General features: G+C 44.9%; 1 protein-coding gene across 2 annotated transcripts; it reads right to left on the reverse strand.

Moving 5' to 3' along the window:
• Positions 1 to 616: 616 nt before the first annotated feature.
• Positions 617 to 23773, reverse strand: LRRC8C (leucine rich repeat containing 8 VRAC subunit C). Of its 2 annotated transcripts, none has more exons than XM_063165747.1 (3): positions 23691 to 23773; positions 9102 to 9243; positions 617 to 6691 (listed from the first exon to the last, which is right to left on the reverse strand). In XM_063165747.1, exons 2-3 carry the CDS (start codon positions 9237 to 9239, stop codon positions 4421 to 4423), a joined length of 2409 nt encoding a protein of 802 aa, XP_063021817.1. In that variant the 5' UTR covers positions 9240 to 9243; positions 23691 to 23773; the 3' UTR covers positions 617 to 4420. The 2 variants fall into 2 exon arrangements, with proteins under 2 accessions (XP_063021817.1, XP_063021816.1); XM_063165746.1 differs by lacking the exon at positions 23691 to 23773 and adding an exon at positions 9375 to 9880.
• Between the last annotated feature and the right edge of the window lie 3147 nt (positions 23774 to 26920).

The following is a 26920-nucleotide window of genomic DNA, read 5'->3' on the forward strand; positions in this document are numbered from 1 at the left end:
TGCTGTGTTTGCCACTCTCCTCCCTCCACTGGGACCACAAGCACCAGAGAGAAAGTAATTCCTGCTCCATCTTGGCAGGACAGTGCTGTCTTGGTATGAAACACCAAAACTGAAACACATTATTCCTTACAACTTAAAAAAACTGAAATGAGGAAAACATCCTATACCAAATGCAGGCAGCCCAACTGCCTTTGGAGCAATGTCCAAATCTCCTCAGATTTATAGGGGAGTGTGTCAGATGCACCATCTCCCTGGCAGCACAGGCACATGACAGGGGGGAGGAAGCAGCCCTCCCACCCCTGGCTGTGGGCTGGCAGGGCTCCCAAAATACCCCCAAGCCCTGGCAGAGCACAGAAACCAGAGTGGGGGAGTTGCTCCAGCAGGAATGGCTTTTTTCCTGGCCATTTTGCTGGCTGCTGGAGTCAGGCAGTGGAAGGAGGTGCACAGGAATGGAGACCATGCAGCTGTAAATCCTGTCAAGGATAACGATGTTTTTTTAGGCATATTTTCTTGATTTCCCTCCCAAGGGACCAAACCCAAAAGATGGTTTGATCTTTAGGTAACCCAGAAACAAAGTGCTTCCCAAACAAATAATCACATTGCAGTCTTACAATGGTCATTATTACAAAAGAGCATTTTATTTCTGTTTTTTCTGGGTGTACTATATTGCAATGTAACACTATGCAGGTCTATTATGATATTAAGATTCTTGCTACAGAATTAAGTTTGTCCATTTGGTCAAATTTCAAAGTTTTTTCTTGGCATTCCTGCAGGACTTGTCACCACTTAAGCACATGAATTACTGACGTGCCAGAAAAGTGATATAAGACTTGGAGCAGGCATTTTCCAATCAGAATTTGCAAAAGTTGTTGGGCTGGCTGGATGCACGAGGTCAGCACAAATATCCATTCTAATTTTGACAAAGGGGGAGATTAACATCTCCAGATTTTGATCACAAAGTAGATTTGCTTGTCAGGCTCAATGTGCTATGAAGGTTGTCTTCTTATTTTTGATGCAATCTTTGTCATCTCTAATTCTGTTACCAAGGAAGATTTTTATTATTTTTGAACAATAATGGAAAAATGCCTTGCTTAAATTCTGGAACTGTCATACTTGTTAGGCACCTGATTAATATAAGTAGTTATAGAAACTCCTTGTATATATATATAAACCATGCTGAAGTATTGTCCACAAAATGTCCATCCACTCTAAGTCAAATACTATTGGTCACAGAAAGTCTAGTATGAATTGCACGTGAATATACATATGAGCAGTACATGATTCACTGAGTAAATATGGCACTTTTACATATTTTCCTGGATGTTATAGACAATTAGGGAACAATCTTCCCTCAGCTGACTCATTCCTAAGTTACTGTAATATGGGTTTGGAAAATACACCCCAGAACAGACAGTAAGAGGTTTAGAAAAGTCAACAGTGCAGCTACCTGAGTTTGTTTCATTACGAAATTAACAGTAATGTGATATTTTATCATCCACTGCGAGCCTGAGGGTTGTCTACTCACAAAAGCCAAGCTGCCTCACCCTACTATACATAAAACAGCACAGTTCTCCAAGCACATGGCTTGGCAAGATGATGAACTGTCCCAGCATCTCCAAAGGGACTTGCCCTGACTTTTGTACAGACCTCAGCTGAGAGTCCTGTCCCCTTGTTACTCCCATCCCAGTGCCCATCCAATCCTTTAGAGAGCTGATCCAGCAGAAAATGAGTCCCTTTTTTAGACTGGCATAGTTTTCTGCGGGCTTAAAAAGCTCATTTATCCTGTGGAGGGATCAGACCAGCACCAGACCTGTAAAGGTACGCGAGAAGCAGCTGGAAGGTGTTGGCAGGAACAGGGAGCATGGGAGGAGGAGGAAGCTGCCCCTTTTTGGTGACAGTGAGCTGTCAGACTGAGGATGTTGTCTCAGCTGACCAAACCCTTGGAGAAGATACAGTTATTAGTGTCAAAGTGCTTAGACTGGTATAGTTTATTCCTTGCACAGTGAATAAAGATATGCCAGCACAAGGCACTTTATACTCTGTAACTGTGTCCACATGAGGGGTTGCACTGGTATAAATATAATCAGTTACAAAGAAAACCCCACATCCCCTAAGTGATGTATTTACAAAAATGGCATAGAACATGTCTCCAACCTTCAGTTATGAGATGTGCATAACTTCCATTCAGAAACAAGACCACAAACTACACATGAAACAATATTACACACAAAATAAATTAGGGGTTTAAAATGCTACATCAAGGAGTATAAAGACTTTTAAAAATACTTTAAATGTAATCCCGTATTTAAAATCTAACTAAGAGAACTATACAGCTCCACCAATTACCTGGACATTTCAAACAGTTTACATTCATCAGGGACAACAGCACTTTGGTTTACATAATTAGGTTAATATGACCAATGAAATGTTTCTCTTCCTCAAATAACATCATAGTGAAATATATTTAGAATATATATACTGCCAAACTGTTCCAGTAAGTGCATTCCATACACAAGTAAGGGTAGCTCTTACAATAGCTACATCAATTACAAGTCTTAAATAGAACTAAATCAAACCCCTTTTAAAAAGCTTGATTTGATTCCTTCATGCCTGACCCATTTTTGATTAATCTGGATCTTCTCCAGAACACAGCCAAGCGCAAAAAATAAGTCTGACCTGGTACTGTGGCAAGCTCACACCACATTGCATAGCACACCCTGGATTAATGAGGAAGGTCTCATTGTAGTTTGTCTCCTCACCTTTGTAAGTCATACTCTTAAACCAACTGTATGCTTTTGTACCAAGCTCAAGATCTCAGACTAACTGTAGCTCAAGACACACAATGGCAGTTAGAAAACATTTAAGAGCAACCAATCTGACAACTGTCAAATATTTTACATAAATTTGAACAAGCTGCAATTTAACCTCTGCAATTTATGAACAGTATTGCCTCCTAGTGAAATAAGGACTTATTCCCAGATATTCTTGCAAAACATTTATTGAGTGCCTGCATCTGACTCAAATATGTGTTGTTGGATACGATGCAGAGATCTCCTCCCAGCAAAATATTTTACGACTTTTGATTAGCTTAAATTAGCTTGTGAGCAGCACAGCTCTTTAAAACCTGACTAAAAGAAATCAAATGGCTGGATTAAATAAACAACTGAACATGGCTTCAGAGGATAAAGTTCCCAACATGATGCACATCGGAGATCACATTATTTTACAAAGCAAACTTCCAACTGTACAATTTCCAATTTAGTTACTCTTAGGGAGATGAAAACATAGCCTTCAACACTGTCCTTGGATATGCTGGGTAGGCTGAGACTTGTGAGAAATTAATGTATTCATTTAATCTCATTTTTGCAAATCTGCAAATGTTTCTGTGCTGAGCTTGGTTTTATGCTACCCAGGCTAAATCAAGGAGCATATTAGAGGCTATTTCCCTGTCAGAAGCTTTGATTGCACTATTTCTGGATCCCATTCCCAGAAGGTGCCAAGCAATTTGGGGGGAAGTGGGCTGAGGGTGCAGAGGGCACTTTCTCTCTTGCAGCACTGGTGTTTAAGGGAGGATGGGGTTTTTCAAGACAGCATTTCATCTTGCTGAGTTGACACTTCCAAGATAGTGAGTTCATTGCACCCGTTCCACTCAAGTTAGTAGGAAATGGGCAGCCACATCCCTTTGCACTGTTAGGAAAACCCTTACATGAGTCACTTTGGTCCCAATTCCACTGTGAACTATGACCTTACTCTTCCTGCACCAAAGAGGAAATCACAGTGAGTGCCTCCTGCTCAGTGCACTGTGTGAATGGCCAACAGGCCCTGAAGGAGTTCTGCATGCTCCCTCTCACCCGTTAAAATACATAAAGAACCTTTTCCACTTGCTTTGACCATTGGAGAAAACCCTGCTGTAAGTAAAAAGGATTGTCAGCCTAGGTTTGATCTTGTTAGATGTTGAACACCTTCTACTGCCACTGAAGAAAAGAGGAAACAAAGGCATTCAACACCTGCAGCACCACCTGTTGAAGACCATGTCCTAAGGGATTAACAATAACTAGGAAGACAATATAATAATCTCTTACAAACTATGCAACCCAAAGCATACATCTTAAACACAGTTTCCCTGGTGGGATTAGGAAATGGAAAGAAAAACAGACAAAATCATTTACTTTTACCAGTAAAAATTAAGTTACAGATGCCCTTGTTCTCAGGGCAAACAAACTAAAAATATCTTAAAACAGTGAAAAAATATGAGAAAAATTTATTTAAAAATATACGTACTCCTTACTCCAAATTTGTTTGTACAGAAAGGATTTGAAAAAGAAAAAAATAATGACAAATTAAATGCATAATCAGAGTATGCATTCTCTGGAGCGTTTTTGGTAGAAGTGTTATTTCTGTAAAACTGAGCAAGAAGAAGTTATTCAGCTTTCATTTGCTCCCTGACATCAGAAGGCAAAGTTTCAAACAAGTTGTCCTCTACAGTGAAACCAGTCCTCTTCAGAGCTCTACACTCACCGAGCTCAGGCGGGAGGATTTCAAAGTGATTGCCTTTAATATCCAAGTAGGAGAGCAATGTCAAATTACCAATTTTAGGTGAAAGGACTGACAAGTTATTTTTCCCAATTTTCAGAGTCTTAAGTTTTTTGCAAAAGTACAGTTCGTCTGGCACACTCTCCACTTTGTTGCAAGTAATGGAAAAGTACTGTAAACTCTGAAGAACTCCTATTTCAGGTGGGATAAAGCGAATGTCATTGTAAGACAAATCCAAGTATCTGATTTTGTTGCATAGGAACAGGTGGGACGGAAGAACCTCTATTTTGTTATGGCTGAAGGAAAGCCGCTCCAGACTGGTGAGTTTCTTTATATGCTCTGGGATGTACGTTATACTGTTGTACCACAGCTTTAGAATGGTCAGCTTTCGCAGATGTTGAAAACTTACTATTTCTTCAATGGATTTGAGGTTGTTTTCCTTTAGATCCAATTCCTGAAGACTGAGAAGGCTGAAGACTGCATGAGGTATGCGCTCTAAATCACAATGAACCAATTCCAGCTGTGTCAGGTTGACCATTTTCTTCAGGTTGTTGAGCATCACTAACTTAGTGCCATCATTATGGATACACAATTTCTGCAGGTGACTTGAAACATCAACTGCAGATTGTGGGATTTTGGACAAATTACTTTTTATGTGTAGAACTTTTAGGCTTTTAAGTTCCCGAAAAGACTCCAGTGTAATGTTTTTAGAAATATCATGACTTAGGGAACCAATTAAATAGAGTTCTTCCAAATTTCTGAGGCCATACATCCAATGTGGAAGTTCTCTGATGTCATCAAACTTGACGCTCAAGATCTTGAGATTCTCCTTCAGAAAAGCCAAGGCAGCACTGTGGATCTTCACAGAGCACTGGTGCAATGAGAGCTCCTGGAGATTGTCCAACTGTGCAATGGTTGCTGGTATCATTACATTATTAATTATTTCAAGTTTTAAAGACTGCAGCTCAGTAATTTCAAACACTGTGTCTGGTAGTCCAGAAAGCATGAAAAGCTGCAGCTCCAAATGGCTGTGGGAGTTTGTCTGCAGCCTCTGTCGCAGTTTATCTGCAGTCCACTCATTGTTTAGGTTCAGCTGCTTCAGCTTATTTTCACTGACTTCGGACAGGAAGACAGCAAAGCGCTTGGAGTAGAGAGGATCGTACTGATCGATCATATGAAGCATGAAGGCAAAGTCGTTCTTGACATCGGGGATGTCGTCGATTCCCGTCTCCTGCCGGACGTACTCAAACGAATATTCCTTCAGGGAACGGTAGAACAACCAGTACAGTGTATAAAGGCATGTCAGGCCATAGATGCTTACAAAGCACAGGTAGCAGTAAGAAAGTTTAGAGAACAGATGTGCCATCGTGTGATTACAGCAAAAGTTCTTGTATCCTGTCATGTCTTCAATATCAACATTACAGACTACTGTAAAATTAACTTCTGAGACAAGTGCTGTGTTGTAAGCAATAATAATAAGGAATTTAATTACCTTAAGTACAGTCTGGCGAACGTACATGACATAGAGTATATCACCCTCCTCAACATGCAGTCGAAATTTCTTCACCTTTTCAAACAGTGCTTTGGCCTGTTCACCTTCTTTTTTATCCAATGCCCCAGGTGTTCCCTTATCCACAACTAACTTCTCAGGGATTGATTTTAAAGACTGCGTCTTGACCAAAGTGCCTTCAGTGCTTGGCTGAGTAGTATTAGACTTGTTAATGTTGTTCTTCCTGTTATCCTTCTCTTCAGAGTCTTCCCCTGACACTTCAGATAAAGCTCTCGTTGTCCAGGGAGAATCAAAACATTTCCCAAGTATTGAAATGAAGTGTTCAATTTTGGAGCTGGATCCAGGGAATTTGAACCAAAAGTTACTACACAGCATGAAGACCAGTGTGTGTATAAGGACAAGGTAAGGGAAGTACTTGGCATACCAGTGCAGAGCCCGTTCATAGCACACCTGATTTATAAAGCTGTATTGCTGAAGGTCCAAGTCAGTCTTGAGTCCCTTCATTTCAACTGTAGCTGGAGGGGTGGATGGCCTCGGTGGGGGAAGGGGGGTGGTGTCTGGCATTGTGCTAAGCACATTTGAACTGTTAGATTGGTTCTGGCAAGGCTGGACGCGCTTTGGAAGGCATATTATCTTGTCTTGCATGACCTGGAACACACAAAAAGATATCTTTTGAACTGATGTACAAACAATGGTGGCAGCACCAATGAGTAGCTGTCCTTGGAGCACCTCCAGCTGCCAGGCATTCCTCCACACAGCCTGCTCCTTGTCCCCACAGGCTGCACTATTATTATTCTCAACAAGACTCTTGTTCTGCATGCCAAGAACTAGGCCACCCCTTTCCATCTACAGCTAGCTTTCCATAATTTGAATAAGAGGGCATTGACACAATCCAGAAAAAGGAGAAATGTGGGGAATGCTTCCAGAAAAGACCAGGGATCTCCTGCTCTGCTCTCCCCAGAGACAGACTGTTACTGCCAGGTGTATTCATCCTGGCTACATGATGTTCAGAGATAGCTTAGGCTTGACAGCAGCACAACTGCATTCATGTGGCTACACTCTCACACTGTGATGTCTTACCACACCAAAAACTGCTGACAAAGGGCTAATGTGACCTTATCTATGCAGGGACATTATTAATCTTCAGTCTTAATAAAGACAGATAAGGACAGTTCTTTGATGGCATTTGTGTGTGAAAGGACATAAATTTTATTTAGTTTCTCACACATACACATAGAGTCCTCATAGAATCATAAAATGATCTGGGTTGGAAGGGACCTTAAAGATAATCTACTATTCCAGGGATAGGGCATCCACAATTTCTCTGGAAACTTCAACCTGTTACACTGCCTCAACATCCTCACAGTGCAGAATTTCTTCCTAATAGCTAATCTAAACCTACCCTCTTTCAGCTAAAAGCTCTTACTCCCTGTCCTATCACTACATGCCCTTGTCCAAAGTCCCTGTCTATGAGGGGCTTCTGTAGGATGGACTACACACCTGGGGGAAATGATCTAGCTCTGTTCTTGAGTCTGTCTATAAAAAAAACCAAAGAAGTTTTCTTAATCTGGGATGGTCATCCATGCTGACAAACTGAGGTCAAAGTGCCTCTAGGGACCAATCACCTTTGGTTTAATTTGGGATAACACTTCTGAGTTCAATGCAAGGGTCCCTACAGGTCTGAACTAAAATGCCAATCCATGTGATAAACCAAGGAGCTCTCTTACTTGCCCTGAATGACCACCTGTGATTAGCCCAAACTAAGAGCATATGTGCAGTGCAGATGTACTCTTTGACATCATGGCTGTTGAAAGCACTAAACATAAGGTATCCAATGAGAGCTACCAAAATCAGATGATCCTTGATGACCCACCCTGGTGTAGGGAGATGCTGAGATAAGACCACACATGGTTTTTAACAGTATCAGTGCCACAACAAAAACTTCAAACACATCAAAAGCTTCTGTAGTTAATTTATGTCTGTAAAGGGTCTGCTGTTGTGATATACACCCGCAGTTACATCCTGGATTTATGTATCTCACAAAAAATTGGAATAACAAACCATTTGTCTATTATTTCAGTCTTTCCAAACACTATTTTCCAGTGTGCTTTCTCCAATCAAGCAGGTAAACTTAAAATAGGTAACTGATATAACAGATGATTTACTTTGTGTGGTTAAGCAAGCATCTACTAATGGAAAATTTAGCTATATAAAAAGATTTTTAAACATGAATGTTGTATCAACTAAAAATAGTTGAGAATGGAGAATACAGGCCAAACTACAGTGGATTTCATGTGAAATTTGGGACATAGTGTATCTAAATCCTAGGCCATGTAAGTGAGCAAATTCCTCTGAAATAAGAGCTCTGTCAGTGTGTCCCTTTAGCTCCATTTCAAAGTCATGCCAAGAAATGTGAGATCCATGCTTGAACCAGTACTGTAACTTTATATTTTTGTAGAGTCATCCCAAACAGTATTTTTCATTTCTTTTCTGCTTTTGGCTCCTTAGCAAAATGTAACTAACAGTGACTGACAGTAATGTCAATTGTTTATGTGTAAGCATCCTCAGAGACATTTTGGAATGGAAGAGACATAATATTAGCCATGGGTGCCGTTAATAAAATCAGCACATTAATTTCAAATCTCTTAAAAGCATAATGACAGAAATAATGTTAACGTCTGCCAAATAAAGAAAAACAGGAATTACAGAATTCCATTTTTAAACTTTCAAACAGCAAAAATGGTAACAAAAAAGAACTGAAGTTGATAATCTGTTTTGTTATGCCAAACTGAGGTGAAAACAGTGATGCAGACACCAGCCAAACCAACAGCTCTTATCTTAGCTGGCACAGTTCCATTGACTCTATGCAAGTCTGCTGATTCACAGCTGCTAAAAGTCTGGTCTGTGTTATTTGATGTTGCTACTTAAACAGCTTTAATCCTGGGACCAGCACATTTTTGCTTTGTTCACGGTGAGCCCAAGAGATAAAACAAGACGGGACAGCATCCTTCCGAGGCCCTTACTCGTTTGCGGTGTTCCTTCAGCAGCCTGTGCTCACCTGCAAGGTGCAGCCGAAGACGCCGATCATCAGCATGGCCACCGAGAGGTAGTCAGTGAACACATCCCACCAGGGCTTCAGCACGCGGAACGCCGGCTGCTGCTCCGAGAACTGCCGGAACTCGGTCACAGGAATCATCCTCCTGCAAAACAGCACGGCCAGCTCAGCCCCTGCACATCACAGCCCTCACCCTGTGAGAGCAAGTGGAAGAGCCTCCTCTGAAAATGGAACCCCCAGACGTGGCACAGAAGCTCCCAGCTACTGACACCCCACCTCAGAAGAGGGATGCTCGTGCTGCCACTACACAGCTCCTGGAAGGGAGGAAGGGAGAGCCTGCAATGCCATCCATGCAGGCAGGCAAATCCCTCTCCCTGTTGACTCCAGCCATCTCCCATGGGTCAGTGAGGCCTTCTGCATCCTTGAAAATCAGCCCATTCTGTAGACAGAGATGTTCAGCATCACACACATTAGCCGTGATCTCAAAGGTCTGGCTGAAATGCTTGTCCTGCATTCAAACTTCACACACCTTTTTAGCTGTCAAGTTTCACTCACTTCCATTTTATTCATAGTGGTTTCAGGAATGCTTTGAAATATTTTTGTGCATACTCACTGCAATTTTAAATCTACTATGTTTTGAATGCAAGCTCCTAAAGTGGTTTAGGTAACCAAAACTACAGCCAGATCAAGGGCTTTATCTTCACCTCAGATGTGCAGGCTTACAACATCATGTCCTCTGAAAAATCAGCTAACACACGAGCATGTACAGGCAAAGCAACCGATACTAAAGCCTACAGCATACTGTGTAACTGAATCCCTGAGATCAAACCAGTACTGAAACTCCTTAGTAAGTTACAGTGGAAAGATAAATTCAGATGGGAATGTAACAAAAATACTCCCAAGGGCAATTAACGAAATTTGTCCATTAACTAACATCATAAATGCTCATCACAATCAGTTCATATCACAGTAACACTGGAAGTCTATAATCCTGATTCAGCTGCACACTGGGACCCATTAATGTGAGTTTGGTGACGTCCATTTCTGTGCAGGCTTAGTGATAAGCACACACTTGCTGAGAGGCTGCTCAGGAACTTATTGGATTCAGCTCATTCAGAGCCAGGGAACAGGAAGGGAATGCTTCAAGCCCTAATGGCTGCAATCATTGCAAGGGAACTGACCCCCACTAACTGCCCATACACAGTGGAAGGATGTTCCCTTTGGCACCTTCTGAGGGACTGCTCTGTCTCTGCCTGCCCATCTGGCCCTCAGGAGGTACTGCAGTCCCCAAAGGCATAAGGTGAAGTCTGTAAAAGGAACTTGTGGTCGTAGTTAGGCTGGGGCTTTGCAGCTGAGCAGCATAAAAGCTTTTGTTTCTTGCACCCCTCTCCTCTTGCAACCCTTCTATGTTGCTTTAAGCACTACTTGGCCAGACAGGAGAATCCCCTCTCAGATTCCTGTCCTTCTAAAGTCTGTCCCCAGGACGCAGGCTGCAATGCCAGGTGACACCCACACACACCTCTTGCACAACTGGCAATCCCCAAGATGAAGGCAGGCTGTCCTCCATACCACTTTCCAATTAACAGACCATCAGTGAAAATGATGGCAATGCAAGCCTGACACCACACAGCCAGGTCAGAGGCTTGGCAGCACCCTTGAACAGGCCTGAACTGCTGCAGTGCTGGAAGAGGAATGCAGCATTTGTTATCATATGGCAGGCAGCCAGGGACCACAACTCTGCTTTTTGTGTGCTTGTCTTGCAAATGTTAGCAGGCATTTAAGGGAAGATATACTTCTCCAGCAGAGAAAAGCTGGCATGGCTGCTGGGACAAACCTTTGTTGCCTTTCACTCTTGTTTATAAACACTGGTGGCAAAAGTGGATCTCATCAATTAGAAGTGCCCCACATAGCTTTAAGTACATGCCCAGCACTCTTTCAGCTGCTGGCAGCTCCCAGTGGCACCTGAGCTGAAGAACATCATACACAATCTGTCTTCCATTCCATATGCATTTCACTGCCATTGGTAAGGAATTACCCCTCTCTTTTTCATTTCCACATAAAATGCAGGTGACTTGAGTAGCTGCTGGTAAGCTTGCTTTTATTTTTTTTTCAATCAAGCACTGAAAAACTTCGAAAATTCTCAAAGGAATCCACTAATACAAATGTTAGCTAAGCAGTTGCCATGCAACAGCCCTGCTCAAAGTTTTGTAACACATATACTACTGTTGGCTCAGTTTTGAGGCCAGCTGGCTGACTGAGTGGAATGCCATCAATACACCCAAGAATACCTATCAACAGATTGCTTTAAAACCACCACATTTTCTTCCCAGCCCTGCAATAATGGCTCAGGAGTGCTTTTTCATATTCTGATGGCACAGCCCCTAGAAATCCTATTTGTAAGGTGTTTTTTTCAAAAGGATAAACAATTTGAATGTCAGGTAAAGACAGAATTATGTTTCCTGCAGTGGAGATTCTTGACAAAACACAAGTGCTCACATGCACAGAAATGTGGGGAGACCCAGGAGTCACTGGTTAGACACCCAAGCAACTGTGGGTCTGAGCCACGGTGTTATGAAAGGTGAACTGAATCAGCACTGAATCAGGGCAGTGCCTGACAGCAGATGGGACTGGAAACTATCTTGCAAATTACTGTGCAGGGACAGCTTTCAGACCAAAAAATCCTTTGGCTGTTGTTTTTTATAGGTTTCACTATGTCTTTTTAGGGCTCTTTGTTGTATCATATATTTGCTTTATTTCTCCTAACTGATGTGTGGGGAATTTAGATGAAGGCAGATAGGTTCTGATACCACAAGCACATGCTGCCCTGATCCCTTGTTCCCTTCAGAGGCTGTTGTTTGCATAGCATGACTCCTCATTAGCAGAGTGCACATCCTTTACCCCCATTAATGGGCCAAGCAGAGGCAGAGCTGCACACACACAAAGGCCCCCTAGAAAACCATCTCTGGGGGTGGAAGGTGATGTCCAGCACCAGCATCAAACTCTGTCTGCCACTAATGTTTTCCTTTACGGCTAAAAAAAGAAAACAAACATCACTGAATGATGGTAGTAGTACTGCACATAAAATAACAGTAAAAAAACCAACAACGTCTACTGACAGATGATTTTTTAGCTTTGGGGAAAAAAGATATTTGCAGAAACTTTAAATGGCACTTGAACGTGACAAAGTAGGAAAACCATTTTCCAACACTCACTGGAGGAACCCTATTGCTTCTCCCCTTGCTGTATTAAGAATCAAGGAAAATGCTGGAAAGAATTGCAGAGCAGCCTAGGCTAACCAGCACTGCTGACATCTGCACGCAGAACAAAATGACACCAAGTCACTTTTCATTTGTCTCCCACTTCCCTCTAGCTTTTTTTTTTCATTCTGGCTTCTCCAGGGATGGAAAGGACAACTATCAGCAGCAACTCAGACCTCAGAGAAGACACGGCAGGTCCCCCCGGCACACAGCAATCCTGAAAATCCCTCCTGGCCATGTCCAAAGCCCAGCTCTTTCCCACTGCTACACCCAAAGGTGCACCACTGCCAGACTCCTTTATAATCACACACAAACCAGGTCTGCACAAAATAAATGGATTTAGTCAACCATCAATTTGAACAAATCAAGGGATGCTAAAAAGTCACACTGCAGCCCAAGTCACAGCACGCCATTTACTCTGGGACAGCACATCATGCACTGAAGTTTCTTATCTCTCCTTGTAACAAGGAGATAAAAGACAAGGAGTTCAACATTTCAGCTAGTTGAACATTTCAGACTAAGACTGCATTACTAATTTGTGTTCACTCACATTCAACATATTATTTAATTGCACTGTACATTGTAGCTGAAATGTGGCATCTGACTTATCAAAAAGTATTATTCTAACCTACTTTAGTAAATACTAGAGCTCTAGATATTGGAAATTCTTTTCAATTAAAACCAGAATATGTTCTTTTTTTTCTCTTGCATTTTAAATAATCCTCAGACCCTAGAGAAAATAAAATGGTACATGAGATAAATCATCTGCTATTCAGCTACCAGAAGGAAATAAAAAAGCAACTTGGACTAAAAAACAGTTAAGCAGTGCTGTAGAACAGAGCTGTGGGTTCACCAGATTAAATAAAAATAATAATAATAAAAACCAAACAGGAAGAAAAAAGTAACAAAAATCCCAAAACAAACAAAAGGAAAAAAACCAGAAGAACACTGGGAGATAAATCAGTAGTGATTCTTATTTTAAAATTTTTAAGAAATGTAGAAAACTTGGTGAGTGAAAATGAATATGTCATAATAAGATTAAATACCTGAATCCAGGCACAAGTGTGATAGCTACTCTATCAGAAAACCCAACTACAGGAATCAGCTAATGCACAGGAGACTGGGGGCAAGACACAACAAATTCATGTGACCTAAAAGAGCCAAGGAGAATAAATAGATCCAAGTCACAGACAAAAGTATTGGAACCAAATTAGACTTAATAAACCAACAGACTGAATCAAAGGCTGATTGTAAAGTGCTGCAGCGTGGAGCAAACCAGCATGTCAGCAGTTGGTTTCTATCTGAGGGAATACAGGAAAGCAGTGAGGACAGTTTGGGAGTAAGGATGGCTCTTGCCAAAGAGAAAACCGGGGCACCGGGCAATCCACGTGGTGTCCGCTGCAGAGTGACAGGAAATCAATGCACGAACCTCCTGCCCACGGGGGCTCTGGGGGCCTGACTGCCACCAACCAGCCCCACTGCCACCAACCAGCCTGACTGCCACCAGCCAGCCCCACTGCCACCAGCCAGCCTGACTGCCACCAGCCAGCCTGACTGCCACCAACCAGCCCCACTGCCACCAACCAGCCTGACTGCCACCAGCCAGCCTGACTGCCACCAACCAGCCTGACTGCCACCAGCCAGCCCCACTGCCACCAGCCAGCCCCACTGCCACCAACCAGCCCCGCTGCCACCAAACAGCCCCACTGCCACCATCCTGACTGTCACCAGCCCGACTGCCACCAACCAGCCGCAGCCACCAGCCTGACTGCCACCAGCCCAAGGGACCGCAGCGCCCCGGCTGGCACAGCTCACTGTCACAGCATGGAGGACAAGCCCTGGGGACAAGCCCTGGCGCTGCCTTAGTGCTGCAGGTCGGCACTGTGAGCTGTGAGCTGCCCGGCACGGCTCAGCACGGTTCGTGCCCACCGAGTGCTGTGCCCTGCCCTGCCCTGGCACACAAGGGACCCGGTCAGAGGCAGGACACACCGTGCCGGATGGACAAACACAGGGGGACACGGAAATGACACGCCCTCTCATTAAGCTGCATTCACCTTGTGTCTTGCGAGACTCTTCCAAAGCAAAAACATTAATGCACAGGAAACAGCCCCTCTGGGACAAGCCTGAACAAAGCTGCCTTTGGCTTGCAGCACCTTCCAGGCCCCAGGCCCCAGCTCTCGCTAGGTGACTCTGGCTATTTTTAAGCAGATTCTCACAGAGTCGCTTCATGCATTTCAGGGAGCGGTTTGGAGCAGCCCTCAGGAGAATTCAAGGGTCACGCTGCTGGGAGAGCCGCACCACCAGGGACACCAGTGACACCAGTCTGTGCCACTCCCACTGCCCCACCCAGGCTCTCAAGGCACAGCCTGTAGAGACACGGCAATTAGCAGCAGCACAGGGAGCAAAACAAAGCGAGTAACTGGGAGGCTGTGCCTTAGTCCCAGCCAGGCAGGTCTGACAGCAGAGTTCCTCACTGAGGCACAGCCCCAGCAGCTCCCCACCATGACGAGGCAGCCTTGGCCTGTCTGTGCCGTGCTGCCAGAGCTGCCAGAGCTGCTCCCCACCCCTCCCTAGGCACTGCTCGGTGTCACCCCATGGGTGACAGACAGCTGCCAGCCCATGCCCTGGCCATGGCCTCCCCGCCCAGCACAGCCCAAGAGCCTGTCTGTGTGCCCTGCTGAGCCTCATGGGACAGACAAGGGCAGTCACTGCTGCTCCGTGTGCTCAGGCAGGAGACCAGCATTGCCAGGGCTGTGTTTGCCATGCTACAGGTGTTACTCACCTCAAGTCAAGCCCTTGGCCATTCTGTCCTTCCACTAGTGGTTACTCAATCGCATCACATGCCTTGAAGCAATCAGTGTCACCCATTGCTTGTTTTGGGGGAACAGCCAAAGCCGTGCACCAGAACTGGGGCACTATCATCCTGGATGTCAGACAGGCAACTATCATCCAGAAAGTGCTGGTATGGCAAGGGCAGGGTATGAATTACACAACAGAGGGAAAAAGGAAAAGGAACATTGCTGGAGGAGAAAGAAATAGTGATATTGGCAGCTGGGAAGCACAAAAAGTTGGGGGGAATTCTTAAGCTGACTAGAAAAGATGTTTAAATGATTAGCCTGCTGACATTTTACCTCATTTCCCTGACATCCCACCAATCCTCCTCAGATGCAGGATCAGCATCACCACCTTCCAAGAGTGGCACAGAGTTTAATCAAGCCCCAGGTAGCAGGGGAACAGCCCTGATCCCCACTAGGGAAGGAGCTTGCTTTCTGGCATGAGGAGCCTTGGGCTGGAGGCTGCAGGACCACAACTGCAGCCCAGCTGAGTATAACAGAAGGGCCAAAGCTCAGATGTCCTCAAGAGCCAATTCAGACTGGCACTGCTTGGTCTTTCACATCAGAGATCTACTGAAAGGAGAAAATGCTAGGCCAGTGCTGCTCTCCTGGCTGTTTTAAACATACTTCATGTTAGGGTGAATTATGAAATGCCTTTTGGGAATAGTGCTGCAAGGTCTCTGCGTTGGTTCCCATACATGATTTACTGCACATCCATCTTCATTAAAGGAACAGAGCACAGCTCATATTTAACACAAAGCAAGCTTGTGACCTGGCAGCAGGGACTCAGCAGAGCCCAAGGGCTGTGGGCCATGTGTGCAGGGGCCAGAGGGTTTTGCACACTCCAAACCCCTCATCCTTCATTGTAAACATTTGTTACTCTGCACAAATACCATAAAGTCACTTTTCACGTGTTTTGTGCTGTTTGGCCTCAGCTGCCATGGGCCAGGAGGTGAAGTTAAGCTGGAGTGCTTCTCAGCACAGGGCCTGAGGCTGCACTGAGAAGCAGATTTTGCATTCCTATTTTACCTGCTTTGGAACTGCACACCAAGACAGTTAAACAAGCATGAGTAAGGGAGTTTTGCAGTCAGGTTGATGGTGATGTATTCCCAAAGAGGATATTTAAACAAAATCACTGGTCTGTGCAGAGCCCCAGGGCTTAGGGCAACAATCTCCTCTAGACAGCTGATAGACAGCCTGGCGTGAAAATGGCTTGGTGCTATCATCAGTCATATATTCTGCTGAATATAACTTTGCTAAATTTGTATTTTTTGGTGGGACTGGGTGCCCAAAACAACTGTAAGGAAAAACCTGTGTAATTTAACACAGAATTTGAACAAAGATCTAGCCAGCAATTGTTCCATTCTAGAAACCATTCTAGAAACAAGCTTAGGAAAACAAATTGGATGTGAACCCTACAAAAATTGTGGTCTTTGTAATTTAAAACTTTTCAGATCACCCATGCCCCAAAATTTGACCTGTCTCAGCGTGTGCCCAGAAACCCCTCACAGCTCCTGGCACTGCCCGTGCTGGCACCACAGATGACAGATTATGGACCTGCTTCATTTCATCACCTAACCAGGACTAAAAGTAGATGCAGGGACAAGACACCAAGCCAGGGAAACTACGATTAGACAAAGGGGCGAATATGATGATAAGGACTGGAATTAGTAACTCCTAATTCCCAAGAGGTTTATGTTCCATTCTTATCTGTGTATTCTCACACACATTGTACATGCAGTGAAATAATGTGTTATCTACCCTGACATTCAGTTTTAGTAATTATTTTGTTACATGTTTGCACTGACCAAAATATCCAGCATTTTGGTAAGTGTAGGTGCTTGGTCAGTTCCCATGTAACATACAATAAAACCTCTGCTACTGACTTCTTGTATTTGCAGCATTTCAGAAAACCAGTTTCCCTGCTAGGTTTTATTGCCATTGGTGTTTCCTGTAATATAAAATTCAATTTTAAAAATAATTTTTTAAAAGGCATCAACTTTTTGGCTGGAAAAACTACTTTGAACACTGGCTTGTGTTGCCACTGTTTGAAACATGATGGCTCCATTTTGTTCCGCTGACTGCAATGGAGATTTTCATGGGAAGAAGTAGCATCACTCTGCAGTAAGAAGTACAAACAAATGATGCCGTTTCTTAAACATAAATCCCATGTAAAGGAACTGGAAAGACATTAAAAACAAACCATTTGCATCCAAACAGTTATTTTTAACAGCCCATGAGTTTACAGTATTTTCAAACAAATCCATGTCCTTGTGGCTGAAGCTGGTGAGGAAATGTGACCTGGAGGAACAACAAAGAGTCAGGAGCCCCCAGTGGGACATGGACATGGACAGCTTGTGCACGCCACATCAACCCACCATGCCACCACCTCTAGCTGCAAAACAGAAAGGTATCCACCTTCTTTAGTACCCTTGGTGGGAAATATGAATGAATAGTACTACAAAATCATAACATAGCTTTTTTCAGTTTTCTGCAATGCCTGAATCCAAACTGACAGCATTGTCAGAACTCCCCTACAAAGGCACTGAAGTGAATTTGATTTCATACTACACATTACCAAAATTAAAGGTCACAGTTGGTATTAGTTTACCAATCTGGAGAACAGACAAAATACAATTAGTTCACAGAAGACATTATTCAAATACCCATAGTTTGGTAGTTCTACAAAACACGTGTCCCCTGTGTGACAGCTGTTCAGAGTAGGGAAGGGGTTTCATTTTCAGGTGCACTGACTGGGGACAGCTAGGCTGTGCCACCTAAACTCCAGCAAGGTCCCATCCAACAGCTGGAAAGCTGTGTTCCTTTATGTCAGCTGCCAGAACCGAGCTTCCCCAGAGCTGCAACTCTGCAGGACCACAACCGTGGGCAAGATGCCAATGGGGGATTTAGTGCTGGAGAGAACTGGAAAGGGTGTAACTTCCAGAAACATGCTGAATACCTTGCCCACTCCTTTCCCTCCAAGCTCCTGAGGCCCACACAGCAAACATCCAGTCAGGTTTCCGCTGCTCTCCCGCCTAACAGCCAGGAGAGAGCGTGGGGGCATTCAGAGGCAGCAGCAAATGCCCCTGCTCTGCTCTGGGTACCATCTGCTGTGGCACTGGAAGCTGAGACCCGAACCCAGAACTCAGAGGAGACACAAGGGTTGTAAAAAGAAGATATGAAGAGGAAGTGACTTTAATAAACTGCATTTCAAAATATATGTTGCAATTTCCACCTACATATACAGTAAGTGCTGCTTTGGCAATGAATCCCAGACAATAACCTTGTTGTTAGTTCCAACTGAGTCACAGCACTTTTTCATGTATTACACACCAAAAAGACTTCCTATTGTCAGCAGCTCTTTGACTTCAGCTTGGTTGGACTAAAGACAAAAAAATGTTCAATGCAAGATTCTGCCAGATAAAGTCTCGGTGAAATCAACAGGAGTTCTTTCCATACCAAGCACATGGGCCTGTGTGGAGCCTTGGCTTTGCTGAGCTATTTCTCCAAATCTAAAGAGAAGTACACTCCACACATTTCCACGTCAAAGACTACTTCAAAGGCAATACTTACCATTTTTCAGCTCTGGAAGTAACATTCTTTGTTTATCAGGGCTATCACTCAAGATGCCTGCTCTCTTTCCAGAGCTGCAAAATGGTTTTAATGTGAGTAAAAGCTTTTAACAGCAAACCAAAGCAGCAAGCAAGTAACAATCCAGTAAGTGATATTTTCGTATTCCTGAAATAAATCTAAACAATTGAGACAAATCTAAGCAATAAAATCACATCAAGTTTTAACCAAAGTTATACCAGGTTTTCCACAAACACTATCTAACATACTCAGATAATGAAGACAGAAACAATGCTGTTAAAATGTCTCAGAAGAGATAATAGTACACAAATCCGTGCCATTCCTCATCCAAAAAATAGGCGCCTGAGGCTAATACAAGTGCTCATATTTAAAAATGTTCAGCTGATATAATTAAAAATTAATTCCTAATTGGAACAGGAAGCACAAAAGGTCCATTCTGAGTCTTAAGCAGCTCAATCATCTGACAAGTTAGTTAAAAACATTTTATGCAGTGAGTGAGCAAAAACATTAAAGAATTCGTCTTTTCATGATTTGGGAGACTTTTTCAAATAAAGAATCTTTTTTGCTCCTACTTGCCTGCAACACAAAAGAACTTTATAAAACTTAATGATAGTCTCATAAAACATGGATCCCAAAACACCTTGATAAACATAAAGGTATTCTCAGCCTGAAGCAGTTGGTGGATTTTCTTCCTCCAAATCATCCTTTGTTACAAAAATCCCTGACAATAAAAATAAACTTATGGTCTCATCCATATCCCTGAAAGAATAAGAAAGACTAAAATAGATAAATTAAAGCACATAAATTGCACGTGATCTACACCCACTCAAAGAGATACACTAGTAACTACAGAATCAGAATTGGTATTCACATAGGATGACTTTTAAAGATCATGAACTGGAAAACCAGGATTATTTTCTCTACTGGACCTTTTCAGGACAGTGTCCATCCATAGACCACCAAAGGGGGATTAGCTGCTACCTCATTCCACCAAAAAGTCTGTTGCTGCATAAAACAGAAAAAAATGCAGTTTCCACCAAGCCTAAACTGTGAGATAAAAGCAGTTGCTAGAGGGGATTCTGACAACACTACAGCAGGTGTGCAAATCTTTGAAATTATGTCATCATGGTTAAATGACTGCAAAGAGCAAATACTCTTTTTAGTCACATTACACTTAAAAAGGGGCTTTTCCGAGAATACTGTCTGTGAACACTGGTGAAAACTACCTACCCCTGAGACAGCTCATCAAACATTCACATCAGCTGGAAAATGTGATCTATAATGGTCCTTGCTCTGAGCACGAAACCCTCTGGCAGCAACCTGCACTTCTGAGCTGTTGCATTCTGCTGTAAATGGCACAAGTATCAGGATCTTACACTGCTGCACGCTCAGGGCAGGGCTTGACCTGTGCTCTGCTTCACCACATGCTCCAGAGCAAGCAATTAGTCCAAACTCCCACCTTCCTCTCAGTGATAAGTAAATAAAATTGGAAATGTTCTCAGCTGGCAGTCTTACTGTAGGGTTGTCGAATTTAGGTTATTTCATCAATAGAAAGTCACTATGTACTATTGCCACCAAAGGGAGATGTGAGCTAGCATCTCCATTTTCAGCACATGGTAGGTCAACCCAGGATGAGAAGTTGGTATAAAAGGCTGTATTCTGCTCATCTGGAAGTCAATGGAAAAGTTAAAAGTTTACTTTGACAGAGAGAAATGGATTTTTAATACTGTGGTACAGAACCAAATATTTTTACATGTTCTGGTTCAAATTCAGTGGAACTTTATACACTCATCATAACAGCGCATTAGCAACTTGCCCTGGAGAACGATGCCATCCTGTGCTGCAGGGGGGGCCTTTGTTTCACTTTAAAACCAAGAAAAAACATACATCCTTATGGCATCCTTGTTTGGGAGAATCCTGCCATCCTTACGGCAGAATTCTCCCAAACAAGTGGGAGATGTGCAAAGCACACGCATGGCATTATCCTACCTTTTAAGAATCTGACCAGATCAAACACCAGATTGTAAATCAATCCTTCAAGGGGGAAAGGGACTGTACAGAAACTCTGTACTGGAAAAATTCTGAACAAACCCTCATCCTGGTCCAAACCTACGACTCTCTGAATGACACAGTTGTAAAGTTTATGCTGTGTCTGATTAGCTGCACGTGCCAGGCACTGAAATGCAGAATGAATACAGTGACAGAAAGCTCACCTAGGGTCTGACAGCTGAGAGACAGCTCTAACACACTTTGCCTGCCTGGGGATGGGAAGGCAGAAGGGCCTGCCCTCTGTTATGAATGAAAGCAGTGGAACAAATGACATAATCACATGTGGCCAAGAGGCTGAATCAAACCTAGTATCTTTCTAACCAGAAAGAGGTCCTAGAAACACAAACCCAACAAAGTCACTGCACTATAGCTTGAATCTGCAACAGAGTCTTGTTGCACAAAATCCATGGGTGAACAGCTCAAGGATGAAGAAGAGAGTAAAGTTGCCATTGTGTTGAGCATGCGAAATCCAACACTTGTTAACAGTTCTTTGACAAATTATTTTGGAAGGAGAATGGCTTCTTTGACTTATTAAGAAAGGCTTTAAAGTATTTAGAAGGTTTCTTTTTCCTGAGGTCAATTGTTTCATTTTCTGTGTTTTCTTTACTATACAGCCAGCCCTCCCCTGCCCTTCACAACTCTGACAATGAGGACAGCATCTTTCTACCAGGTTTCCTTAAAGAGGAAAAAACTATAAAATTGAACTCTAGCTCCTGTTATTGTGAATTGTTTGGACGGCAACAGAGGGTTTTTTTTGTTTTTTTTTTTTACTTCCCACAGCTCTCAGAAAGCCTTGGGTTGGGAAGTGCCTTTCTGGCCGTGAATATGGCCCACTTCAAGCAGTCGCAGCTGAGGTCAGTGGACAATCAGGGGAACTGCTCCTCCCAGCACCGTGACCCAGTCCATTATTCTGGGTGTCCCTGTGCTGTCCCTCGGGCCCTGAGGCCACCTGAGCATTGTTCAAGGCTCCGGCCTGCCCAGCCCGGATGCTGCCCCCCCCCCCGGTCACAGCGCCTTGCTGTGGGCCCCAAAAGCCAGATACCGAGGTGGGATGAGGCTGCCTCAGGAAATCAACTTCAACTGCGACAGGAACTGATTGCAAGACAGCACAAAGCACTGAGTGTGTGCTTGTAAGGAGAATTTAGCAGTCTCTGATTTCATTTTTCGCTGGAATCCACCGTTAACCTTTTCCAATACTGGGCATACAAAGCAAACAGATTTTTAGACTTTCCACCCGAAAGCTTATTTCTAAAACTGCTTACAAGAGTAAATAATAACAAATAAAACACACAGAATGTTATACTATGGCAAAACCTCTAGTAGGGCCTGTCAAGTATTCAGACTGGAAGAAAACAGCAGCACGGATGTCGCAAATTTAGCAAACTCAGAAAGTAGCTGGAAAAGGAAATGATTCACAAACCACAGGTGCTCAGCACCGGGCTGCTGTGCCCTGCTGGCAGCCCTGGGACACAGGCACTTGTGAGACAGCAGGAATACAAGGCCAGGTTAAAATTAGGGATCATCTCAGAACTGTGCTCAGCCCAGCTCTCCACACTGATCTGCACCACAGGAGCAAACAGGTTTTTCCAGAAGAAAAGTGAGCCCAGGGGAATGCTACCCTCTTGACTGCTTTCATCATACCAAAAAGAAAAGTAAAAGCAGTTCTAATACACCCGGAGGCAGGAGGGGGGTGATGGGTGGAGAAGGTAAGATGCATAGTTGGTTGAATTAGGAAGGGAGATTTTTAAATTCTTATTTATTTCCAATGTTGTCATGTTTTTCTCCACTGTCTTGCAAAGCACTTTTCTGCCTGTACAATCTTTTCCAGCATCATTCAAACCTACAGTGCTTTGTGGGAGCAAACATTATGTGGTTGTCTTCAAACAGTGGTGCTAATACTGAATCTCTCGTCACAGGAAGTACTAACTCCAAAAGTAAAAAAAAAAAAAAAAAAAAAGAAATAATTAAAAAGCCAAACCATAACTGACATACTTACCTTAGCAATAGAAGTCCTTACTTTTAAACACTTTAACTCTCATGAAATTCAGGTAGGATACATTCAGTGGTCTTTCATAAACGTCTTATTTTGCTTGGTCAACTCTTTCTAATGAACTGGACAAACTGCACTTGGTGAATAATCGGCAAAACTGCCCATCACTCTGCGACAAGGCAGAGCTGGTTTTAAGCCGATATAAAATCGAGCTTTTTTTTTTTTTTTTTTTTAAATCCCTTCAAAAACGGAGATATCGACGCCGGAGCAGCCCCCGGGGAAAGGACCGGCGGGCGCGGCTGGACCGCCGCCTCCCCGTCCTGCTCGCATCCTCCCCGTAATGCGGGCTGCTCTGGGGCTTATTATCGCGGAAAATGAGGCCGCGAGCTTTCCCCGAGCCCTTCTGCCCAAAGGCTTTCCCAAGCCGCCCGTCTCCACGGCGACCGTTTCCCACCAGAGCCCCTCGGCGGCCCCGCTCCCGGGAAGCCCCGCTTGGCTCCGGGCCGCCGCCGTGCCGGGAACCCCCGGGGCTGCCCCGCCCGGCCGGGGATGCGGTGGGATGGATGGGGCGTGGGGGGCTCCGCGGCCGCTCCTCCGCGGCAGAGGAGCCCACGGCGATCCCAGATAAAGTTTGGCTCCTCGGGCACTGCCCCGGTTCGGAAGCGGCACCGCCGGTGCCGCCGGCGGGCAAAGGCGGGCCCCGGCTGCCGCGGGCCGGGCCCGGCCCCGTCTCTTCTCCCCGCGGGGGCGCAGCGCCGAGCCCGGCGGGGCGGCTCCGTTCCCGCGCGGCCCCCTCCCCGTGGCGATGCCCCGTCCCCGGCGCGGGCAGCGGAGCGCCCCGGGAGAGGCAGCCGGGCGCGGCAGCGCTTACCTGGTGCTCGGCCGGGCGTGCGGCTCGGGATCACGGGCGGCAGCGGCCGGGCGGCACCGCGAACATCCCGCGGCGCGGTGCGGGGCTCAGTGCGGCGGGCAGGGCCGGGCCGGGAGGCCGCCCGCAGCCGCGCTCCGCCCGCCGCCGCTCCGCCCCCGCGGCCGCGGGGCCACGTCTCCGGTCTGACGCACGCGGCGGGTGCCGGGGGGCGCCGGTCGGGCCGTGCCCGGCAGCCCCGCGGGCCCGGCGGCGGCGCTGGGAGGGACGGCCGCGCTCCGCCCGCTGCCCCGGAGCCGCCGGTAACGGGAGCCGGGAGCCGCGGGTACCTCCGGGCGCGCCCGCCGCATCCCCGCCGGAGGAGCGACGAGGCGGGGGCTGGGGGAGCGGCACGGACGGGCCGGGCCGGGGCTGCTCCATGGCCCGCACGGAGCGCGGTCGGTGCCGTGGGAAGCAGCGGCGGGCGGGGGAGCCGCGAGGCGCCGTCCCCGCGCGGGCGGGCAGGCGGCTTCGCGCCGCGTCGGGAGAATGACAGCACAAATTGTGATGGAAGGATCTGGACCTCAGCACGCAGGGCCGTGGAACGACTATAAAGAGACCAGGCTGTAAAGCGCCTGGGACTGCATTAACAATGGAATAGTGTCTCAGAGAGTGACAATTGGAAACACAAACTTCTGGCCCAGCAATTCAAAAAGCGCAGTCTGAAAACTGCTGCTGAAAGAAACCACATGTTTAAAGGGACTTCGGTCTAATATTTCCAGAAAGATTTACATCTCTGGCAGAGCAAAGAGACAGGACAAATTCTGCATCAGAGGGAAGTACTTGCCCTCCAATAACTTGCCCCTAACCTTAGGGGTAGTGTGTATATCCCCCTCGGGACACTACAAATATGTAAACAAGGAAATACAAATATATAAGCCCACTGGGGAGGAGTTAATGAAAACAAACACAACATGATGCCTCACAGCTGTTTCGCTGCAAAAATATTAACTACATCAGAATGTGAACCAAAGGTCTGCCAGGGATAGCTGTGGGGAATTCTGACTTTGTGACCGTCTGCTACAGGGACTGCTGAGGGCAGACTCAGGTTCCTCATTTGGGAATCATCAATGTGATTTATAGCTGTGGGAGTTTGGTTCCTCATTTGCCTGAAGTGTTTGCTTAAGTGCTTTGTTGTGCAGAGCTGCTTTTCTCAGCTGAAACCTCAAGGCTTTCTGAGGCACCTCAAGAAATGAGGGTCTGAGTGTGACAGGAGCTGGAAGAGGATGTCAGCACAGCTCCCTCACAGTCCTTCAGAGCTGCCAGCCTAAAACGTTTCAGCAATATTGCACCATTACATAATTTTAAATGTTCCCCCCAATGCTTTTTGGGATACGGCTAAGAAATAAAACAGGACAAACGAGCAAGATTTCCATACTGACAAAAGCACTGGGTTTCTTTTTCTGAGCTGAAGAAGTAGTTATGGTGACTGCTGTGTTCATTTTATTGGTTTCTTTCCATTACTCTTAACTCCTGGCAGCAACTTAGAGAATCCCTCCCTGTCCTGGATGGTTTCTTCTTTCAAACATTTGGAGGCAGTTGTTCCATTCACCCTTTCATCATTGCTTAGCTCATTTAATCTTTCCTCATAAGTCAGTCCCTCCTGTTACTAAAGTGCGGTGCTGCTTTTCCCTGAACTCCCTCTCAGCTGCTCGTTTATTTTACGGTGACATGGTGGCCAGTAATCCTGCCATTGTTAACGTTTCCTGTTGTGAACTTTGGGGTTATTTTTGTTCAGAGTTACTGCAGTACTTGGAGGACTGAGCTAAGCTTCCCCTGTGAAGAATAATTACAGGCAAGGTCACTGATACTGCTGCAGAAAACATGGTCCATGGATAAATATAGCTGCTGAGTTTGGAGATGGAGGCTTACTGCAGTTCTGGTGGAAGAGGCCCAAAAATACACATTTGATAGTAAACACACAACTAGGGCTCCAAATACCTTTGCTCTAGTGGAAGAATTCTGCTGTCTGCAGAAAACTAATTTATTTGCAAATTCCTGCATTATTTTAAGACCATCTAGGCCAATGAAATCTGAAGTAACTTTGCAGTATTTCTTTTATTAAAATGGTAGGCAACAGTAACTGGATTCAACCATGTGTATGACTGCAAGTTTTTGACATGCTTTGATTTCACTGTTGTCTCTTTTTCATTGACTCCAGAGGAATGCGGGACAGATCACATATGAAATGTCATTACTCAGTACATTTGCCTTTCACTGTCAATTGGCTTATTCTGTCATTCATAACTTAGAGGTTCTCAAAGTGTCATTGTTGCTACTGAGTGCTACCTTGCAGCACTTACACTGTGACAGAACCAGGGGCAGAGTTTGATTTGCACTCGAGTTAAAACTATCACAGAGCAGCCTCCAAACTCAGTTAACACAGGGACAGATTGCACTGCCAGTGCTTACATTGCAGTTATCCTCTGTTCATGGAGCCATGGGCTGATTCTCACGTGTGATCCAGGTTCAGGATGCCTAATCCTGAAGTCCTGGCACCAACTGCCAGGATACAGCCCCCATCTTCTGCTGATTCCTGCTCAGAGTTCTGTGGAGTTTTTTTCCCCTTTCTAATCCCTTCATGATTTGAGGATGTACCCTGAAAAACCACAAAGCCATCCCATACACTGAAGTCTGGGGTCCCAAGAGCCACACTGAAGCTGGGTCTGAGGGAATAGTGCTGCACAGAGCTTGACAGACCCTTTACCCACAGCCTCAGGAGAGATCAGGGTAAGAAACCGGGGTTTGAGTGCCGCAGCTCTGTCTGTACTTGGAAGCACACCCACAATGAAAATGCTTTTCATCAGTCATCTCTCCAACAACTGTTGAAAACAGCATAATCTGCTAACATAGAAAAGCTAAATTGCTTTCAGACGAAGCACTGAAAAAGCACTTCTGTGATTTGATTCAGCTCAGATCCAAAATGCATGATTTGACAGCTCCAGTACTTCTTAGCTGCTTGAAGTTTCTGTCAGAATTTCTTTTCCCTAGTTTGTTCTCTAGTTTCACATTTTAACCCTTCTCTCCCCAGATTAGTGTTTTTGAAATACTACTTTTAAGGGCACCAGATGTTTAAAGAATAGCAGTGCACTGGGAATACAGTGCTTCTAAAATAAATTGCGTGGATGCTATGGGCTGAGTCTGGGACACTGAAGCTAAACTTCAGAGCAGGATGAAGAATACAGCCATTTTTT

This window comes from Melospiza melodia, chromosome 11, assembly GCF_035770615.1.
Source record: "Melospiza melodia melodia isolate bMelMel2 chromosome 11, bMelMel2.pri, whole genome shotgun sequence".
Taxonomy (NCBI): domain Eukaryota; kingdom Metazoa; phylum Chordata; class Aves; order Passeriformes; family Passerellidae; genus Melospiza; species Melospiza melodia.